This window comes from Prionailurus bengalensis, chromosome E3 (assembly GCF_016509475.1).
Source record: "Prionailurus bengalensis isolate Pbe53 chromosome E3, Fcat_Pben_1.1_paternal_pri, whole genome shotgun sequence".
Classification (NCBI taxonomy): Eukaryota; Metazoa; Chordata; class Mammalia; order Carnivora; family Felidae; genus Prionailurus; species Prionailurus bengalensis.
The window spans coordinates 7,027,194-7,049,493 of NC_057357.1; the positions used below are offsets into that span (position 1 = coordinate 7,027,194).

The 22,300-nt window shown below is 40.4% G+C and overlaps 1 protein-coding gene across 1 annotated transcript in view; it reads left to right on the forward strand.

Annotated features, from left to right (window-relative positions):
• The first annotated feature begins 3,199 nt into the window (after positions 1-3,199).
• Positions 3,200-22,300, forward strand: part of ARPC1A (actin related protein 2/3 complex subunit 1A) — a 28,923-nt gene continuing 9,822 nt past the window's right edge. The window contains exons 1-5 of the mRNA XM_043559684.1: positions 3,200-3,338; positions 8,620-8,712; positions 13,403-13,507; positions 19,297-19,519; positions 22,017-22,124. Of these exons, the coding sequence (XP_043415619.1) occupies positions 8,649-8,712; positions 13,403-13,507; positions 19,297-19,519; positions 22,017-22,124 (500 nt within the window). The 5' untranslated portion in view covers positions 3,200-3,338; positions 8,620-8,648. The remainder of the gene's footprint in view (positions 3,339-8,619; positions 8,713-13,402; positions 13,508-19,296; positions 19,520-22,016; positions 22,125-22,300) is intronic.

Genomic DNA, 22,300 nt, shown 5'->3' on the forward strand with positions numbered 1-22,300 from the left:
GGAAGAAAACAATTGGGAAATAATACCTTGTGAGAATCAACTTGGTACAATATGTTCAAACAATAACTGCCACAATTTATTGAGTGCTTTTAATAAGCCAAGAACTGATAAGCATTTTTTAAATGTTTATTTATTTTTGAGAGAGAGTGTGAGCAGGGGAGGGGGGGGGGACAGAGGATCTGAAGCAGGCTCTACGCTGACAGCAGAGAGCTGTACGCAGGGCTCAAACTCACAAAACTGTGAAATCATGACCAGAACAGAAACCAAGCATCAGACGCTTAACCAACTGAGCCACTCAGGCACCCTGAACTGACAGGCATTTTGTATGCGTTCTTTATTTTAATCCTAAGGACAACCCTAAGTGGTGGAAACTACTATCCTCATTTGACAGATAAATTGGGAGAAGTTGACTTGCCCAAAGTCATATGGATGATAAGCTGCAGAGTTTGAACCCAGTCCTATTTATTTCCAAAGTCAATGAATTCTCTTAAGTACTCTATCATACTATCTTTCTATTAAAATAATCTAAGTTTGCATAACAACATGGGAAAAGCATTAGAAGCAAAATGCATTAAGAAGTGGCCTTGGCCTCCAGATTTACAGGCTAGTGAAATTAGGAAAACCATACCTGGTATTCATAAGTTTGCTTGTGTGTTTGTCTTATAAGTGTATTTGTTAAACTTTGGTATTTATATACCATCTGAGACTATTTTATGCTTCTAGACACCCCACAAACTAACTGGTCCCATCCCTGCACTATGGGAATGAACCGGGGAAGCAGCCTAGAGTGCCAAAACTTGCATGCATTTTTCAGTCCTCTGTACCGAATTGTACAAGATCCTTTCTATAGGAAACTTTCCCTCCTTGGAACCATTTAGGACATGTCTAAAGGAGCGGGGCAATTAGGGCAATATCTAAAGCATAAGCATTATTAAGCATTAACACAGTGCATGCATTTATGCCTTTGTCCTTTTGTTTACTTATAACTTTTACAGGCATTGATTCGATATATATTTCCAACAGCCTTTATGGTGAGTAGATGATAGGCATTAACCCATGTAAGATACAAAATGGAGGCAGAGGGGTGCCTGGCTGGCTCAGTTGGAAGAACATGACACTTGTGATCGTGGGGTGTGAGTTCGAGCTCCATGTTAAGAGATTACTTTAAAAAAATAAAAATTAAAACAACAACAAAATAGAGGTAGATTGGCGGTGTTCACTGTTGTTCAGCTGGAGTTAAAGCAAAAACCAATCTTCTTACCCTCCAAACCACATTCCAGATACTAAATTAAATCCCTCCTGAGCAGAAAGAAATCTTTAGACCTTTGCAAACAAGTAATCTTTTTGACCTACGATTGGGTACTTTCCTGATGTGTCTACACAAGCCTCTCCTCCCACTCACAACTGGTGGTAATATTGTGTTCTTTGAAGTCCCTCACTGTATATTTCATTCATTCATAGTTTCATTCAACAAGTATTAAGTACGACCTTACTGGTTTGAGGCACTGGGTAGTTCTGTGTATTTAAAATTATGTGTGAACTGGTCTTATCCTAGCTTCTTAGCTCCTTGAGGACGGAAAGATCTTACCCGACTCTTCTCTAATTTACTGAAATGCCTAACACAATACTTGGCACTTGGTGAGTACTCATTAACTTCTTGATGACTTGAAGTCTGACCAAATTCCAGTTCAATCCTGTTCTAATTTCAACTGAATCAATAACACAAACAAAATCATCCCGTGACAGTATCCAACCCTTCATTTCCTCCCATTCCCCATTTCTAAGTACCACCTTCTCTGGTGCTCATTTTTTAAGAGAGAATCCTCACTTGGAATACAAGATCAGTGTCCTTATGTAAGTAAAAAACAAAACACTGAAAATAACTCACCCTCCTTGGAACGCCAATTGCTCTTATAACCAGGGCATGACGGGATAACGGGAAATGCTCTGGACCTGGCATCAGGAGGCCATCCCTGGCATCGACTTGTATCAAAACCTTCATCAAGGTTTACTGATTTGCATTATTCTCATCTATCCAGATTATAAACTCCTCCGAAGAAGGAACGGTTCTTTGTAAAGATCTAAATAAAACAGTTAATATTTTGACTCCGGATACCAATTCTACATACTTCTGGATTGGCTCATGTCAACTTGCCGACGCACGAGGAACCCTTGCTTCTACGTATGCCTTCCTTCCTATGCCAAGATAGTGTCACTGAGAGGGAAGTAATTAATTTAAAATGATCCTTCTGTTCTCTCAATCTGTCCTTCATCTCCCCAGGACCAACTTTGTAGCCATGGGGCAAAATGAAACCAATTGCTCCCAATGCAATGCTCCTTGAACAACTGGAATAACTAATCCTAGAAAACAGAGTGTGGTTCTGACATCAGGAACGGGACGAGCTCACTTGTGTGAACATCACCTTCTAGGCAAACACTGGGGTCAAACTCGTAAACCACCAGAGGCACTCTGCTGGTGACTAGCAGTGGCTGCGAAGCCAGGAGGGCTGCTCCAGAATTTCTACTGGTTCAAGGGCGCCAAGTCTAGCTGGAAGCGGGGTTCAGGGCATTTTGTAGAAGCCAAATCTGTACAGCAAGCGCTGCCTCCACGTTTTAATTTGATAAGTCTGTAGTTCACTAGCCTGTAAATCTGGAGGCCAAGGCCACTTCTTACATATTTTGCTTTTAACACTTTTTCCACGTGTTGGGGGCTTGGAGTTGACGAATCCCAACTCCTCTGTGTCGTGGCGCCACTTTGGGAGCAGGGAATACGTGATTCCGACCGAGGAAAGGTCGAGAAGTTTCCTCGGGGAGGGCCTCAGAGGTTTCCACAGTAGGAAACTGGATCTGAAGAGGGAAACTTCCCTCTGAAGGGAAAAGACTAGTCGTTCGTCGGGTCCATGTGGCTCGAAAAGGCCTCAGTTCTCACTAATTCATCTCCTGACAAAACCACTTGTGAAAGCGCCAACGCTCCACGGTTCGGTCCGCGAGTCCGAGGAAACTTTCTGAAAAAAGAAATAAGACCTCCATGCTGCTTCGCCACCACCTTGGAGCCTCTGTGTGACGCCACTGGCAAAGGGCCGCAGGAGCCCCGCTCATACGCCAGACCCTCCCCCGTCTCACCCGCTCTGGACTCGGGCCGCGCGCGCCCAAGCTGCGCGCGTGCGCAGACTGCCTGGAGGACGCGCCGCGCAGGCGCCGTGGCCATTTCCGGGATCTGTCAGCCGCTCCCTCTGGGCCCCGGTCCTCCGCCCGCGCCCGCCGGAGCCTGTTCGCGTCGACTGACCAGAGTCCGCGAATTCTCCGCTCCGAGCCGGTCCGGACTGCCCCGATCCCAGGTAAGGGACAGCAGGGCGAGTTTCTGGCCCTGTTGGCCTCCAGTGGCCCGGCCTCTCCCCAGACGTTCTTGAACCCGCGGGGGCGGTGAGGCGGGGGCTTAGGCCGCGGGGCCCAGAGGCTGAGGGGCGGGCCGGGTCTCCTGGCCCGGCCTCCGGAGGGGGCGGGGGATCCCGGTTCTCGGTGAGGCCGGCCGAACCCGTGGGGTCTCCACCCTTGGCTTCTCTCTAGGTTCTCCAGCTCCAGACCTCTTCCAGGGCCAGAATTAGCGGCTCCTTCTCCTGTGCTTCCGTAACCCTATTTGCACCCCTATTATGGGCATTTATCACAATCTGTAAAATTGTAGTAAATGAAATCATCCTCCCCTAGTCGAACGTCACGACGGACCATTCCTTTCTTTAGCGTCTAGAATAGGTACTGCACCACGCGGTGAGCGATCCTGGAATGTTCGGCTCCGTTCTAGGGCCGCCGTCAATCTTTCAGTTCGGGGGGCCCTCCCGATCTCGAGAAAAAGACCTTCCCCCGAGTCTTTTAAGATTCCCCCGCCCGAGTGCCTCATCTTAAGTCAGTAGTGCAGACGCGCTCCTCCCGCTGGCTCCGTGGAACCTTTTATACCAAAATTCCGATCCCGGCACCACCCCTTTTCGTTGGGGGACCCTGGGAAGATTGCTTCTTTGAGTCCGCGTTTCCTCACCTACAGTAGGAAGGTTCTTAGAGTTTTCTTTGAGGATCAAGTAACTTTATTTGCATCAATTGCCTAGACTAGTTCCTGGCCCAGAGTGTAGGCGCTCAGTAAATATTAGCTATTGCGACTGTCCTGGGCATTCTGTGCATACCTATCTTCCCTTCCTTTGCTACCCTCCTCTCCCCTCAGACTTGAGGACCAGAAAAGTGTCAGATTTATTTATGTTTCTGGCCCTGTCCGTGTACTTACTACACTGCTGGGAACATGGTAGGCATGGTAATAAATTGTGGCTTAGAATCCTTGATTATAAAGCTGTCTGTTGTCATACTGCAGCTTTAGAACGTGAAGGAAATGCTAACCTACTTTCATCTGCTTCGATGCATTGTCTAAATTAACTACGTTATCCTAGTTCCACTCCCCCCCCTCCCCTTTTTCAATCAGTTTCATCTCACCTTTTGGTTTCTGGTGGGTCCTGGGTTTTCAGGTATCTAACAAAAAAGGAGAGGCTATCAGTCTGGAAGGTGTTTTTACCGTGCTAGGGGGTGGGTGTAACTGGCTGCTTCCTACTACAGAGTATTCAGAGAGCTTCCAAGGTTAATTCATCTACTTATTATAATGCAAGGAGGGGAGTATCTTGGAAAAATAAAACACTTGCTTGGAGGAAGAGTGGCAGTATTTGGATCTAGAATCCTGTGCTGAAACAAATTCTCCATGGGGAGGTTTAAGATGATCGGCTGGTGAGGCTGGTGCCTGGCATTGAAACCTCATCTCTGAACCTTGTGGAGGGTGTGGTGATCTTTGTGGAGTACCTGGTATCGCTGGGTTGGGTAATGAGAGCAATTAGAAACTGGATGAATCACAGTGTTAAAAACTTGACTCTAAACCGGCAACTGAAATTTTCACTGTATAAGTACTTTCAGGCTTCAGGGCCAAGAATTCAAAATGTATAGACATTTCCAAGTTCAGAGGATACTAACCAGTGTGTACTTCTCGAGGTGGAGAGAGCTAACTTAGTGAGCATCTATTTTGGGCTAGGCTTTTTACTACACGTTTTCATATGTTACCTCATTTAATCCTCATACCAACAGCCTTGGGATGTCAGTGATAACGTCAATTTTACATATGAAGAAAAATTTAGATTTAGGGATGTTAAAGTGACCTGCCCACGGTCTCATAGCTAGTATGTGCCCAAGCCCAGGTTCAAACCCGGGTCGCCTTGGACCTGGCAACCAAACATTAGGATGACTTTGTACTCAAAGCGATAGGTGAAGAAAGGAGGTGTGTTGTAGGGGAGTGCCTGGAATTATGCTATGAATTGTTATAAATCGTTGTTTCCCTCAGTGCTGTATAATAAAAGATTTTCAATAGAAGCATGTTAAATTTAACATCACCACCTTTTTTTGTTCTTAGGTTTTCAGATCTCACTTAAATATTAATAACAGTTTAGAATTAGAATCATCAGCCTATGACAGAAGGTATCTTTATCTTGGTACAAAATTCAAGCTATTGGGGCGCCTGCGTGGCTCAGTCGGTTGGGCGTCCGACTTCGGCTCAGGTCATGGTCTCGTGGTCCGTGAGTTCGAGCCCCGCATCGGGCTTTGGGCTGACAGCTCAGAGCCTGGAGCCTGTTTCGGATTCTGTGTCTCCCTCTTTCTCTGACCCTCCCCTGCTCATGCTCTGTCTCTCTCTGTCTCAAAAATAAATAAATGTTAAAAAAAAATTTTTTTTTTTAAAAAACAAAAAAACAAAATGTAAGCTGTTATTCTCCTGCATTCACTAATTTTGATGAATACAGACTGTTTACTGGGTGTCTTATAAATGTAACAAGAGTATTGTCTTACCCTACAGACTTAAATTACCCACATGATTATAACTGAAGTATGTCCAAATATGGAACTTGAATGATATGACAAATTTAGAAATGTGATTTTAGAAGTAATTATGTTGTTACGTAAATGTTTACCTCTTTTTGCTACTTTGCTTAAAAAACTGAGTTGAGGGACACCTGGCTGGCTCAGTCAGTGCAGCATGCAACGCTTGATCTCGGGGTTTTAATTTCGAGCCCCACGTTGGGTGAGTTGAAGAATGAGAAAGTCTTTGCAGCTGTTCTTTTTTTAACTATACATGAAATATGTGCTTTTAATGCATGTAGATATTCACATTGAATTATTATTTGTAGGCCAATTTTGTTTAACAAATAAGCCTATAAAATATGCCCTTTGAACTAAATTGTTTTTAATTAAGGAGATATTTGTGACATAATATGTTATTGTGAGTAACTATGAGTTAAACCTGTGGTGATGGGTAAGCATCTGATACCAGAATAGAGAGAGAATCATGCGGTGAGCATCTGGAAGTTTATGTTTTAAAAAACACATTAAGCAGCCTCATATGAATTCATCTAAAACATTTTTTTTTAATTTCCAGTTAAAGGCTTTTTCTTTATTTGTGATTTGCAGTTTGCTTTCTAGGACATGTAAGAGTAAAGTCAGTGACCTAAATATCTTCACTTTAGAATAGAATGTGAAACACTGACATTTCTCTGCCAGTTCAAGATATCAGATGTTTTATTTAAGGGTGTGTTTAATCTGTTTTTGACCTTTGGATTCCTTTACAACAATTAACAGACATTTTTTTCTGCTTTCCACTGAGATTGATTTTTGCTTTGTCTGCTGAACTTTCATTGTTCACTTCCTAACCTGCTTTCCTTTCCATTCATTTCCTATTTGCATCAGAATTCTTACATTTTAGCCTCCACCCTAGGTGATCAGACTTGTACAGAAGTGTATTGAAACTTGAGAGTGTTGTGTGAGTGCTTCTTAGAAGTGATAAAGGAGAGAAGGATCTGGCTGCTTTAAAAAAAAATTCTCCTCTTTCAGATAATGGTTGCCTCTTTGGTGGATCTAGATTTGGGTGTCTATGAAGTAGAGAATTTTATTTGATTTTTAACTTAATGATGTGTCACACAGATTCCTGCTTTTCATTTTCAGTAAAAAAGCAGTGTGACAAATACCTGTGTAATACACCCTTTGTGTAGATTCACCAGTTGTTAACATTTTGCCACGTTTGCTCTTTATATATCTACTTGTTGCCCTGAGCCATTGAAAGTAAATCACAGAAGACATTGTGACACTTCATCCCCAAATACTTCATTCTTTATCTCCTAAGAGTTGGGACATGCTCCTAATGGCAGTTATCATAGTTAAGAAATTGGAAATAACTGCATTTTGTTATGTAACATAGAATAATATTCATGTTTTCCTTATTGGACTAAATATGTCTTTTATGGCTGTTTTAAAAATATAGATTACAGTCGGGGCACCTGAGTGGCTCAGTCAGTTAAGTGACGACTCTTGATTTTGGCTCAGGTCATGATCTCATGGTTCGTGAGTTCTAGCACTGCGTGGAGCTCCTGCTGACAGTGCGGAGGGCTCCTGCTTGGGATTCACTGTCTCCCTCTCTCTCTGCGCCTTCCCCCCACGGTCTTTGTCTCTCTCAAAATAAATAAATAAACTTAAATATGTTTGTAGATTATAATCAAGTTTCATTTGTCGCGTTTGATTTTCATAGCTCTTTTAATCCAGAACAGCCTGCCTCACACCCATTGCCTTTTATGAATAGTCCAGGCCAGTTGTTTTCTAGGATGGCACATATTCTGGTTTGAACTGTTTATTCTCCCTTTGTGCTACTTAACTAATTCCACTCCCCTTTATTTCCTGTAAACTGGAAAGTAGGTCTGGATCTTGATTTGATTTAGAGTAAATATATTTGGCATAAATACTTGATAGGTAGGCTTGGCCATATTAGCAGGTTTCCCCAGGGTAGTCCTGTGACCTATTGTCACAGCACTAATAAATAATACCCCTTTTTACTTTTGCTTTCTTGAAAGTATTCTGATCTAGATGATAAATTAAATGGTCACTATTTGTAAGTGGTGATGTGCACTTCACGTCACCTCCCTTCAGGAAGCCCATCACGTGAGATTGTTCCACTCTTTATGATACTGCATTTGATCCCTTGGTTAAGATAGTGATTGGCAGATTTTTTAAAAATTTTTTTTCATGTTTTTATTTATTTTTGAAGGAGAGAGACACAGAGCATGAACGGGGGAAGAGCAGATTGAGAGGGAGACAAAATTTGAAGCAGGCTCCAGGCTCTAAGCTGTCAGCACAGAGCCTGATGTGGGGCTCAAACTCGGGAACTGTGAGATTGTGACCTGAGTGGAAGTCGGACGCTTAACCGACTGAGCCACCCAGGTGCCCCAATTACCAGATTTTTTTTATTGTTAAGGCATGTTTTTCTCTTAAAGATTAGTAAGTATTCTGTGGGATGATAATTTGAGACTGTGTGAATATCCTGTTCCCCAACAATTTTTAACTCGTGGTTTTAGGGTCCCTTGATGACCCTTGACAGAATAAAGTATACATTGGTGGTTACAGGATTTGTTGTATTTAAATGATTAAGTTTTGATATTGAGATTGCTTCTTTTCTAATGGGACAATAATGTTTTATTTATCCTCAAATATTTTGGGATCCCCCGACAACTGAAATATGTATTGCCTGCCATTTTAAATGCTTTTTTCTGTTGCTTATTACAGCTTCCTATCCTTTGAAAACACTAAGAATAATGTCCCTGCATCAGTTTTTGCTAGAGCCAATCACCTGCCATGCCTGGAATAGGGATCGTACCCGTAAGTATGCTATTAACTTTACTCCTTTATTTTGGTGCCTTTAATATTTTTATATGTAGGCACTTTTTTAGAGATCACATATTTCAGTGTCACATGTGAAAAGGGCATGGATTCAGAAGGAAACTAGATCAGTCATTTGGTTTATATGGAGAGAAACTGAGGTCCAGAGTGTTGGAAGGACTTTCCAGCGGTTAATGTCAGAGCCATTGCTAGCATCCAAGCCTTCTGGCTCCTTGTCCAGTACCAGCTGGAGGATGGTTTATATCTGAGGCCCTAAGAACCCAGTGTCTGGAATGGTTGTATAATATCACCACACTCATCCAATATTTAGTCCAAATACTAGGACCTAAATAAAAGCTATTACAGAAACATAGTTTACTCCTGATGTACTAAGAGTGGTATTAGCTAGTATTTACCGTATTATTTGTAATAAACTTGAGTTTCTAGTTTTCTAGGTGTAACCAACTAGAAAGGGATGGAGAACCGTCTTAGAAGTAGGGACACTACAGCAAGCGAAGTGACAGTATGAAAGAGGCAAAAAAAAAAAAAAAAAAAAAAAACCCTAAAAACAGAGACAGAAGTATAGTAGTGTGCCCAGGAAATTTTTTTAAATTTATTTATTTATTTTGAGAGAGAGAGAGCGTGCACACACACAAGCCAAGGAGGGGCAGAGAGAGAGAGAGACAAAATCCCAAGCAGGCCCTGCACCATCAGCACAGAGCCTGATGTGGGGCTTGAACCCACAAATTGTGAGATCATGACCTGAGTCGAGATCAAGAGTTGGGTGCTTAATCAACTGTGCCACCCAGGCACCTCTTCATGAGCTATTTTTAAATTAAGTTATATTCTGTAGCTACCCTTTTTTAAATAAAGCTTTATTGAAATATAATTCATATTCATAAAATTCACCCTTTTTAAGGGATCAGGTGAGTGGTTTTTAGTACTGTATTCATAGAGTTATGCAATAATACCACTATCTAGTTTCACAGTATTTTCTATCACTCCAAAGAGAAACTCTATACCCATTAACAGTTACTCCCAGTTCTCCTCAAAACTTACAGTCTTAACAACTACTGATCCACTCTGTCTCCATAGATTTTTGTATGGGTGGAATCCTATAATATGAGGCTTTTTGCATGTAGCTTCTTTCACTGACCATAATGTTTTCAAGGTTTATCCATGTTGTACCAAGTAGGAGTACTTCATTCCTTTTTATGGCTGAATAATATTGTATAGACCTATAGTTTATTCATCAGTTGGTGGACATTTTAGTTGTTTCCACTTTTTTGCTATTTGAATAATGCTGCTATGAACATTCACTTACCAGTTTTTATGTGGACATGTTTTCTTTAAAACTTTAATGTTTTCATTTTTGAGAGAAACAGTGAATGGGGGAGGGTCAGAGAGAGAGGGAGACACAGAATCTGAAGCAGGCTCCAGGCTCTGAGCTGACAGCACAGAGCCTGATGTAGGCCTCGACCCCACAAACTGCGAGATCATGACCTGAGCCAAAGTTGGACACTCAGCCAACCGAGCCACCCAGGTGCCCCTGTGGACCTATGTTTTCAATTCCCTTGAGGGTATACCTAGGAGCTGAATTTCTGGGTCGTATATGGTAACTGTGTTGAGCATTTTGGGAAGTTGCCAGACTATTTTCCAAAGTGGCCACACCATTTTACATTCTCACTAGTAGATGAAGGTTCCAGTTTCTCTGCATCCTTGTCAACACTTGTTATTGTCTTGTCTTTTTCATTATGGCCCTGTTCCCACTATATCCTAGTAGGTATAAAGTAGTATCTTACTGTAGTTTAGATTTGCATTTCCCTGGTGACCAATGATGTTGAGCATCTTTTCACATGCTATTGGCTATTTATGTATTTTCTTTGGAGAAATGTTCAGATCCTTTGACTGTTTTTCAAATTGGGTTATTGGCCTTTTTATTATTGAGTTGTAAGAGTTCTTTGTATACTCTTGATACAACTCCCATATGAGATACTTTACAAATATCTCCCATTCTGTGGGTTGTCTTTTCTCTTTCCTGATTCCTTTGAAGCACCAAAGTTTTTAATTCTGAAAAAGTCCAAATTATCTCATTTTTCTTTCGTTGCGTATGCATTTGCTGTTGTATTTAAGAAACCAGTTAATTCGAAGTCACAAAAATGTATGTTTCCTTTTTAGAGTCATAGCTTTAGTTCTTATATTTACATCTTGCATTCATTTCGAGCTAATTTTTGTATAAGGCATGAAATAGGGGCCCAACTTCATCTTTTGCCTGTGGATATCCAGTTGTCCCAACGCCATTTGTTGAAGACTGTTCTCTCCCTGCTGATTTGTCTTGGTACCTTTGTCGATAATCAGTTGACTGTAAATGTGAAGGTTTATTGGGCTCTCAGTTCTGTTTCATTGATCTTTATGTTTATCCTAATGTCAAGGACACTGTCTTGATTACTGTAGCTTTATAGTAAGTTTGGAAATTGGTAAGTGTGAGTTCCAACTTTGTACTTCTTTCTCAAGATTCTTTTCGCTCTTCTAGTCCCATGCATTTCTGTATGAATTTGAGGATCAGCTTATTAATTTCTGTAAAGAAGGCAGCTGAGATTTTGATAGGGACTACTTTCAATCACTCAAAATAAATAAACATTAAGAAAAAAATTAAAAAAAATTTTTTTTAATTCAGTCTGTAACATGATACGATGGTGAATCTAGAGCTTCTGGTTTGTGATCATCTCACAGATCTTTATAGCTGAGTTTCCTGTGTCTTTTGTCTCCCCTTTCCCATGTAAAAATGGGTTTTTGGAGTCTTTCCAGTTACTTTTATTTTTTTTTAAAGAGTTTTTTTTAAAGTTTATTTATTTTTGAGAGAGAGAAAGCACAAGTTGGGGAGGGGCAGAGACAGAGGAAGGAGTGAGAATCCCAGGCAGGCTCTGCACTGCCAGGGCAGAGCCCGATGCTGGGCTCGAACCCATGAACTGTGAGATCATGACCTGAGCTGAAGTCAAGACATTTAACCAACTGAGCCACCCAGGTGCCCCTCCAGTTATTTTTAATAGAAACTTATGATTGTCCTCAAGGCACCTGGGTGGCTCAGTCGGTTAAGCATCCAACTCTTGATTTTAGCTCAGGTCAAGTTCAAGCCCCACATTGGGCTCTGTGCTGACAATGCAGAGCCTGCTTGTAATTCTTTCTCCTCTGCCTCTGTCTCTGCCCCTACCCCACTCGTTCTCTCTCTCCCTCCCTCTCTCTCTCAAAATGAACATTTTAAAAAAAGAAAGTTATGATTGTCCTTATTTAAACTACTTGATAAACTTAAAGTCAAACTTTTCTTATTGTAGTTTTAAATTTGTAATGTTTTTCAGATTTAGATTTGACTTTTGAAATCCCTGTGAGCATCTTAGAAATTTAGAGAAATATGTATAATTGGTTTCTAGAAGTACTTGAAGTCTTAGGATTTTAGAGCTAGGTATTTATCTGGTTCCACAGTTTCATCTGTAAAACAGATACACCTTTCCTAAGGAGGGAAGGAAAGGTAATATAATAGAAGCGGGAACTAGTAAATAATTGATCTAAAGTTTGAGTTATAGATCCTAATTTTAATTTTGAGAAATTCGTGTTTTGGGTTTTTTTTTAATGAATGAACTAGAAAGGGGGAAAAATCAATATAAGTTCAAAAGTAATCTGTCATAAATATTACATTCTTTATATTTCAAATTGGTCCAAGAGATTTCTCTTGAAAATAGAATTTTATTTTGTGATTCATATTGGCTTTATTGTAAAGGAAAGCTTTGATGTATTTTATGAGCAGAGTCAAGTTTTTTTGATAAACTGATGTTTCCAACCTGGGTTCATGATAGCAGTAAGAACCTAGGAACCATTTTCAGTGTTTTGGAAATTCTAACAAAGTAAATATTTATTGCTAATAATGGTGGACAAGCGAACTAAAATGTCAAATATCTTTACTGTGGGCTAATATTATATCAGCCAAGTACGATAACATTGTTCTTACTGGTTAGAATCTTTACTTAACAGTTGTAGATATCTCTGATAAAATGAATTTTTAAATTTAGTTTTTCTACAAAACATTTTTTTTATTTTTGAGGGAGAGAACATTATTTATTTTTGAGGGAGAGAACATGAGTAGGGGAGGGGCAGAGAGAGAGGGAGACACAGAATCTGAAGCAGGCTCCAGGCTCCGAGCTGTCAGCACAGAGCCGGGGGGGGGGGGGGGGGGGCTCGAAGTCACCGTGAGATCATGACCTGAGCTGAAATCAGATGCTTAACTGACTGAGCCACCCAGGCATTCCTCTACAAAACATTTTAAAATGTGGGATCCAAGTAGAGGTAAAAGTAATAAAAGGAATTTTTCAGGGGTGAATATTAGGAAACTTTTTTTTTTTTTTTTTTAGAGAGGGCGCAAGTGAGTGAGGGGCCCGGGGGGGCAGGGTGGGGTGGGGGGTTCGGAAGCAAGGCTTACCCAAAGCGGGGCTTGAGCTTACCCAAAGCAGAGCTGGCTTAGTTGGTGGATCATGTGACTTTTGATCTTGCAGTTGGGAGTTCAAGCCCTATGTTGGGTGTAGAGATTACTTAAAAAAAATAAAAATCTTTAAAAAAAAAAAAAAGCCAAGTGTAACATACCTCTGTTTCGGTCACAATTTTTTTTTGGTCAAGTTAACTCTTGACTTTTTTCCTCCAGAGATTGCTCTTAGCCCCAACAATCACGAAGTCCACATCTATAAGAAGAACGGGAGCCAGTGGGTGAAGGCTCATGAACTCAAGGAGCACAATGGACACATCACAGGTAAGAGAGACATCTGTGAGCTTAGTGTGAGACTTGCAAATTGAGTGCTTTTCCATTTAAATTTTTTTTTAATGTTTATTTAATTTTTGAGAGAGAGCAAGAGACAGAGTGCAAGCTGGGGAGGGGCAGAGTGGGAGACACAGAATCTGAAGCAGGTGCCAGGCTCTAAGCTGTCAGCACAGAGCCCAACGTGGGGCTCGAACTGACAAACCCATGAGATCATGACCTGAGCCGAAGTCAGACGCTCAACCAACTGAGCCACCCAGGCATCTCTAGTGCTTTTCCATTTAAATGAAGAGCCTGATAAAGTAAGTCTACCATAGTATTTAAAGCTGTGCAACATTTATGGAATTTTCTTTAGAAAATTTGACAAAACATCATAATAATGGTATCCGTTTTTAAGTGCTTCTTTTAGCCCAGCTGGTTCACAGCACTCTACTAGTGTTAGGGAAAACACTGATCCTTCTCTGAGGACTGAAGAGCTTAGATTAGGTGATGAAATGTGAAAGGAAAACTAGATGGCCCGTCAGCAGAAAACATAAGCCACACTGTGTCCCCAAGTGCTGAGGGGCCACAGTGTCTTCCGGAAGCTTTCTGTATGTTGTTTGTGGCGGGGAGGAAGACCTTCCAAAATACTGAAAAGGACAAAGAGCAATATAACACCCACATTGCCACCACTTAGAATTAACAACTATGTCTCTTTTTTCCTGGGCCAGAAAACTGAGGAGACAAAGGTTTAATAATCAGGAGTGGCATTCAAGATAATGGTACAGTCCCCTTTCATCTGCCAGTCCTATCCTATTCCCATTCCCCAGAAGCAGTCCGTAATTCGGTATGACATTGTCCCAGTTCATTTTTAATACTTTTACATACATAGACACATATTTGTAAGCAATACAAATTTAGTACTATTGGCTAGTATTTTCAATGCTACACAAATGGCATCATGTTGCACATCTCCTGCAGCTTGCTTTTGCATCTCACGTCGTTCCTGATCTCTGTGTTCATCGAGTTTATTCCTTTTAACCTCTGTTTAACATTTCATACCTCATTTATTTACTCTTCTCTCCACTGAAGGACATTTAGGTTGTTTCCAGTTTTCCTTATATTAAAGTGCTAAATCGAGCAGCCCTGTGCAGATCTCTTTGTACACACGTGAATGTTTATTGAAGACTCGTACATCCTCACCTTTGCCAGGCTGGTCATAGTGCCTTCACCCCCACAGCCCTATAGGGGAGTGCTTACTCTCCTGCATCCCACACATACTGGATACGGTCAGGCTGTCTGATGAGTGAAAGGGTGGTGTCTCTAGAAGTTACATTTCCCTGACTGATGGAAAGGTTGAGCATATTTTCAGAAGTTTGTTAGCTATCTGGGTTTACTTCTCATAACTTTACCGTCCATTACTCCTGACCATTTTTCCATTGAGTTTTTACCTTTTTCTTGTGGGTTTGTAGAAGACTGAATCTTAAAGCATTGCCTCTGAGGCAGATTCCTGGATGTACGTTAGTTTTCATCTTTGACAAAAACTATTCATGAATAGATGGCTAATGGTGGCAAGCAGGGCAGTGCAGAGTTTCATTAAGGAACTGTCAAATAAGGAAGGAAAAAGAGTAAGAGAGAAAAATGGAGAATTTCTATAATGGTTTTCAGAATTCAGTGACCCAAAACTTGATATCATATTTCAAGAGCATGAATTGCTTTGTTATGAAGTGATACCTGGCCATTTTTATTTATTTATTTTTTAAATACTTTTAATGTTTTATTATTTTTTTTATTTAAAAAAAATTTTTTTTAATGTTTATTTATTTTTGAGACAGAGAGAGACACAGCATGAGCAGGGAAGGGGAAGAGAGAGAGGGAGACACAGAATGTGAAGCAGGCTCCAGGCTCTGAGCTGTCAGCACAGAGCCCGACGCAGGGTTCGAACTCAAGAACTGTGAGATCATGACCTGAGCCGAAGTCGGACGCTTAACCAACTGAGCCACCCAGGCGCCCCAGTTTTGATTTCTTTTTGAGAGAGAGAGCATGAGTCAGGGAGGGGCAGAGTGAGAGGGAGACACAGAATCCGAAGCAGACTCCAGGCTCCGACTTGTCAGCACAGAGCCCGATGTGGGGCTCAAACCCACAAACTGTGAGATCATGACCTGGGCCGAAGTCAGGTGCTTAACCGACTGAGCCACCCAGGCACCCCGATATCTGGCTATTTTTAAAAGAACATACTCACTTACTGTTATGTTCAGAAACAACTCTTGTTCCTTGACCTTTACTCCTATAATTTTTTCTTTATCTATTTTCTGGCTGAGTTGATTCAACCTCTTGCTTTGAACACTTTGGTCAAGCACACCAAAACTTAATCTCCATAACCTTTCAATTACAAATTTCTCACTGAAGTCTTAGATTTTCCTTCTCCTCTCAATGACATTTACTTTTTAAGTGGGCAGCAAAGCGACTGATGGTGATTTTTTTTTTTTTTTTCTAATCATGACCCTGGAATTTTACCTCTAATCTTCCAACATGCTGACTGGCTTGAAGATACCCTCTCCCCAGAGAGAAACAGCGTGTTTTGACCTTCTGCACCCTTTATATTCGTTTCCCAGCAAAAACTCGTGACCTACCCTTCTTGCTTTTAAGTGATTTGTATATGGTGCTAGTGAGCAGCAGGGGCCAACAGACTGGACTACTGAACCAGCACAAAAGACATAATGTGTAATTTCTATTTTTGTTACTGTTGCTTTCCCATGACCTTATTTCTATTAGGTTTGGCCTATTTTTCTTTCTTTAAGTCCCTTTGCCAGTGGCATTATGGCCTAAAAATAAGAACATTCATAGTTTAAATTGGAATTTGATCATTGGGAAGTACATTTAAGTGAGAAAGGGCTAAGGTGAAAGGCCAAAGAAATAGCCAAAAAAGTGAAATATTTAGTTATTTTCTTTTTCTCCCCTGGTTCTTTTGGAATCCTTTGAACTTGGGCCTGTTTTCATCCAAATGCTCAGATGACCTCTTTTTTTAGATCTTAAAAAACTGTTGTTGGAAAAATCTAAGTATAACTCTGTGGCAAGAGACCAGGGATCAAACATAGTTTCTCAGAAAGATAGTAACTACAGGAAAAAAAAAAAAATCTCCTAAAGGTTTCTAGAAGGAAAAAGACCAGTCAGTACTACAGAGAAAAAGAATATGGTTAACATCAAAGCAATACCAGAGTAGTAGAATTTGTTTCTTTGAGTTTTTTCTTTTTTAATGTTTATTTTTGAGAGTGCGTGCATGCGTTCTTGGGAGCAAGAGAGGGGCAGAGAAAAAGAGGGAGAGAGAGAATCCCAAGCAGATTTTGCCCTGTCAATGCAGAGCCCAACTTGGGGCTCCAACTCACAAAATGTGAGATCATGACCTGAGCTGAAATCAAGAGTCAGATGCTTAACTGACTGAGCCACCCAGGTGCCCCTGTTGATTCTTTTTTTTTTTTTTTTCTTAGAGTACCTCATGCTTAAGCACCTCAAGAGTTCTTATAAAACATGAATGTGTTTAATTAGAGTGGTGATCACATGGAATAAGGAGTGAAATTTTAGATTGTCAAATCATCACAAAATCCCTGAGTTTTCTCACTATAAGGCAGTATTATGGATGTTAGAGGACGTATTTATTTTCTGTTGCTGTGTAACAAATACTACAAACGTAGCAGCTTAACCAAAACACATATATTATCTAATAGTTTTCGTGGGTCAAGAGTCTAGGCATGGTTTATCTGGGACCCCTGCTTAGGGTCTCACAGGTTGTAATCAAGGTGTCAGCCAAGGATGAGTTCTCATCAGAGCCTCGACCAGGGAAGGATCCACTTCCAAGCTCCTTTAGATTGTTGGTGGTAGAATTCATGTCCTTGCAGCTGTAAGATTCATGAGGGCTGCCACACCCTTATGTAATCTTGTCCACAAATGTACATCGTATCACCTTTGTGGCATTCCATTGATTAGAAGCAAGTCACAGGTCCTGCGCACACCTCGAGGGAGGGGACTTCCATAGGTCTGTGGTCTGCCCACCACAGTAGTTTCAGAGATTTGCTTCCTGTTGTCAGGAAGCTTATAATCAAGTTTAGAAAAGACATTCGGGGCGCCTGGGTGGCTCAGTCAGTGAAGTGTTACACTTCAGCTCAAGTCATGATCTTGCTGTTCATGAGTTCGAGCCCCATATCGGGCTTTGTGCTGTCAGCTCAGAGCCTGGAGCCTGCTTTGGATTCTGTCTCCCTATCTCTCTGCCCCTCCCCCACTCATGCTCTGTCCCTCTCTCTCAAAAATAAATAAATAAGGTTTAAAAAAAAAAAGGTAAGCAAGACATTCATAAAAATAACTATTTTGCATCACACTTTGAGGAGTTTATCATAGATCATTTTAACCAGAACAAAAAGGTATGTTCCTGAATGTTTAGTCCAGTGTTATCTGTTAATAAATGGTTGGAAACTAACAAAACATTCAACATTGGGATGTTTGGGAAATTATTATGATAAGAGCAATGTTCTGAAATAATGTGTAAACCAGTACTAATTTATAAAAAGCAGAAAAAATGTTTGCCATAATATTAATACCATTTTGGAGGAGAAATGTATATAGACATAAGAATGGGCTTTATTGACTTCCTGCATGTCTCTTTGTGGTGTTTGTTTTATAGTAATGTGAGTATTACCTTTGTAATTAAAAATGAAATTTTAACTCTAATAAGGTTGCAAGACGATCCTATAATAAATAGATTTATAGTCAAAATACACATCACTTAGAATACACTCCCCCACATCTTTTTCCCCTCAGTGGTGCAAATAATTGAGCAGACTATTCCTATAGGTGAATGAATGAATGAACTCTTTCTTCATACAACTGAAATCACTGTGAGTTATGACCAATGGACACTTTGATTTGTAGTCATCTTACTTTTTTCCATATACCTGTTAAGAATGTTAATGATTAATTTTTAGAGAGATACCTATAATAATTAGTTAGTAATATTTCCTTCATTTCCAATAATACCTTCAATGTGGAATGATATTTATAGGAAATAACCTCATCAAGTAACTATAAAATGATTGAGTCATAGCAGATTTTACTCTTGGTATATAACAAACTGATCTTGACTTTGGGATCCTTCACAGACCCACCAATTAAGTAAAGGTTTGGTCAGATATGAAAAATAAACCTTATGTTCAGATACATATGTAGACCTCTTTCTAATTTAGATGCAGAGATACTCAAGGACTCTCTCCAGAACTTGTATCAATTAGGTTAGTTTAAATGACAGTGACCCTCAGAAGAATGTATAATGAATCACAATTTATATTTTCCCTCTACTGAAGATTATTTTAATTTGCTCTGATGTTGTTTTATTTAGATGTGGCAGACTTTCAGTTAATGTCATGGAGTGAGGTCTGTTAATGAATGAATAATGGTACTTTAAACACCCCTCCCCCCCCCCCAAATATCTAATAACGAGGTAAGAAAAAGATCTTCAGGTCTTCCACCTGTGAACAGGTGGAAAAATGCTGCTGCTTAGTTTTTTACCCCCCACAGTTCTGAAACAGCTGTGTTCTCCCTGGCCTTGTAGAGGATCCTGAGTTGCAGAACTTTGCAGAGAAACCTTGCCTTTGAGTGTGAGGTGACAATCAGGACCATAGATGGGGGAAGGACGGGGCTGGGGAGGAAGATACCAGGCCCCCGTGTAGCCCTGCTGTGGCAGTGCCCCCCCCTGGCTGTCTCATGGCTTTTATCATGGGCCAGACAAAGCAGATGACACCACGCCTCACTTGCAGGTATCGACTGGGCTCCCAAGAGCGACCGCATCGTCACTTGCGGGGCAGACCGCAATGCCTATGTCTGGAGTCAGAAAGATGGTGTCTGGAAGCCAACCCTGGTGATCCTGAGAATTAATCGTGCAGCAACTTTTGTCAAGTGGTCCCCGCTAGAGAACAAATTTGCTGTGGGAAGTGGAGCACGACTCATTTCTGTTTGTTACTTTGAGTCTGAAAATGACTGGTGAGCAACAGCTGAGTATTTTTTATTTCTGTCTGTGGAATTACACCTTTGGACCACCTGTGTTCTTGGTGACTTCGTGAGTCCCTGGGTGAAGGCTTACCTATAACTTCAGTGTTTCCTCATCTGGAGATTTTTTTTTTTCCTCTGAAAATCTCCATTTCCTCTGAAGATTTTTCCTTCTTGTGTGCACATTGGGTCAAATCTCACATCTTTCTCATATTGATAGAGACCTGTGGCCCTATGTTCTGAAATCATAACTAGTATGTACTGTAAGATGCTGCTCTCCTCATTCTGTGCTGTCCAAACTGTTTTCTTACTCTAACAGGGAAATCATAAACTTGAGAGATTCCCATGACCTGAGGAATGATTTTTTTAGATACGAAATATCTATGATTCCTACAGATGACAGTGCTCTCCTTTTTTTTTTTTTTTTTTTTTAATTTATTTGCTAACCGGAGTGCCTGGGTGGCTCAGTCGGTTAAGCATCCAACTTCAGCTCACGTCATGATCTCATAGTTCCTGGGTTCAAGCCCTGCGTTGGGCTCTGTGCTGACAGCTCGGAGCCTGGAGCCTGCTTCTGATTCTGTGTGTGTCTCTCTCTCTGCCCCTTCCCCACTTGTGCTCTGTCTCTCAAAAATAAATGCTAAGAATTTTTTTTTTAATTTATTTGCTAACCAAATCTCTGTCTTCGTATAATATTTTACTCATTTGAGCTGTTGAAGTAAAAATTGACCAGAATCTTGGAACTGTGATCAGCTTGTTAAACTTTTTGTGTAAATTACTTATAGCTGAGCCACTCAAAATACAGAGATTGATTTTATGGCTAAGTAACTTATTTTACCTATTCCTTCCCACTTACTTTAATAAGAAAACAACTCTGCTCCATCTGGCATGCACTCAGAAAGGGTGGTAAGTAGCCTTCAACATGGAATTGTCATTTAGTACGAATCTGGCAGTGTTTGTATTTGCACTAAAAATAGCAGAGTATACATTACTCTTTGTGTTAGCGTTACTGTTTGCTTTCTACTGAAACAGTGAAAGGAATGGATTATATTAATGTTTTGTAATTGAGTGAAATCTCAGAAATTTTGATTCTTTGAAAAGAAAGTCTGTAAATTTGCAATGATTTAGTTAGGAATTGAAGACTTGCATTTTTCTTTCAAGCACATGTAAAAATAAGTCTAACAAAACGTTGCCTGGCAAAAATCACTTAGAAGACTCACTGTAATGAATAGATAAGAAAAATTTTCCTTCCTAGGTAACCTTCAGTCTCAGAGATTGCTCACATTTTTATTCATTGAAAAATAGTTTCGAATATAGGTAAATTGAGCTGTACTGTAGTGCAAGGTATTGTCATTTGAACAAGCTATATGTTCAGAGGCGTTTCTTGGCTATAGAACAACATTTTATTGGAATGATGTGAATATTTTAAAATAATCTCTAAAAGCCTTTAAAATAACTTCATTATAAGCAAGTCAAAATGTCTGTTTTTCAGAATGAAATTTTTTATATAAGTTCCTAAGACAGATTCTATGGAAACGTAAAATTTGGCATTCAAAGATGGGCGTTTGGCTTGATATTCAGTCTCTTAACTCTTACCTTTTTTTTTTAAGTTTATTTACTTTGAGAGAAAGAGAACACGAGAGCAAGAGGCAGAAAGAGGAGAGAGAGAGCAGCTCAAGCAGGCTCTGCTCTGAAAGCACGGAGCCCAACATAGGGCTGGATCTTACAAACCGTGAGATCATGACCTGAAGCGAAATCAAGAGTCAGATGCTTTTAATTTTTTTTTTCATGTTTATTTTTAAAGAGTTGGATGCTTAACCAACTGAACCACACAGGCATCCCCAGTCTTTGAGCTCTTGAACAGCAGAACATGATTGGTTTTTAAGCAGCAGTTCAGGGGGAGAAGTTGAATTAGCTAAGCCGGAATAATAACTGATCTCAGTTATAAATATATCTCAGACATAAATCTCAGACATAAATATCTCTGGAGTGGAGCTAGAGAATTAGAACTTCTGAGAGGTTGTGATTTTCTTGGTTGTGATTCCTCTGTGAAAAAAAAGAATTTGCAGCTTCACAGAGGCTTAGAAAAGAAATGAAGTTATTTTACAACTCAGACTTAACCCGAAATGAAATAACAAGTCACTAAATGTTTATCATAAAAATGTAAGTAATTCAAACTGCAATTTTTATCTGAAAGGTTAAGGTCACATGTAATCTGAAATTCCACGGAGCCGTATCCAGAGTTAATCCATAAATATAATTACTAACGGGGATCCCATGATAGCCAGGAAGGCTCAGAAGGGGCTACTGTGATGAGAATGTTGTAAAAGACAGAATCGAAAGGACCATTTATGGCTCTTCTCCCTCTCTCCTTTCCGGTCTCTGGCGGAAGGCCTGGTAGCCACCTGTGTTTCACCTGACACGCACTTGTAGGTCCTTTGGGAGCTGTTGCTTGATGTGTGGATAAACTGAAATGGATTTTCTCCTTTTGTAGGTGGGTCAGCAAGCACATTAAAAAGCCGATTCGCTCCACAGTCCTCAGCTTGGATTGGCATCCTAACAATGTTTTGCTGGCAGCAGGATCGTGTGATTTCAAATGCAGGTGGGAACAAATGAGAATTGGTAGGAAGAATTGATCTGTTCATTGTTCATCTTTCACATATTTTTTTTAAGTTTGTTTATTTTTGAGAGAGAGAGAGCAAGCCCAAGTGGGGTAGGAGCAGAGAGAGAGAGAGAATCCCAAGCAGGTTTTGCCCTGTCATTGCAGAGCCCGATGCA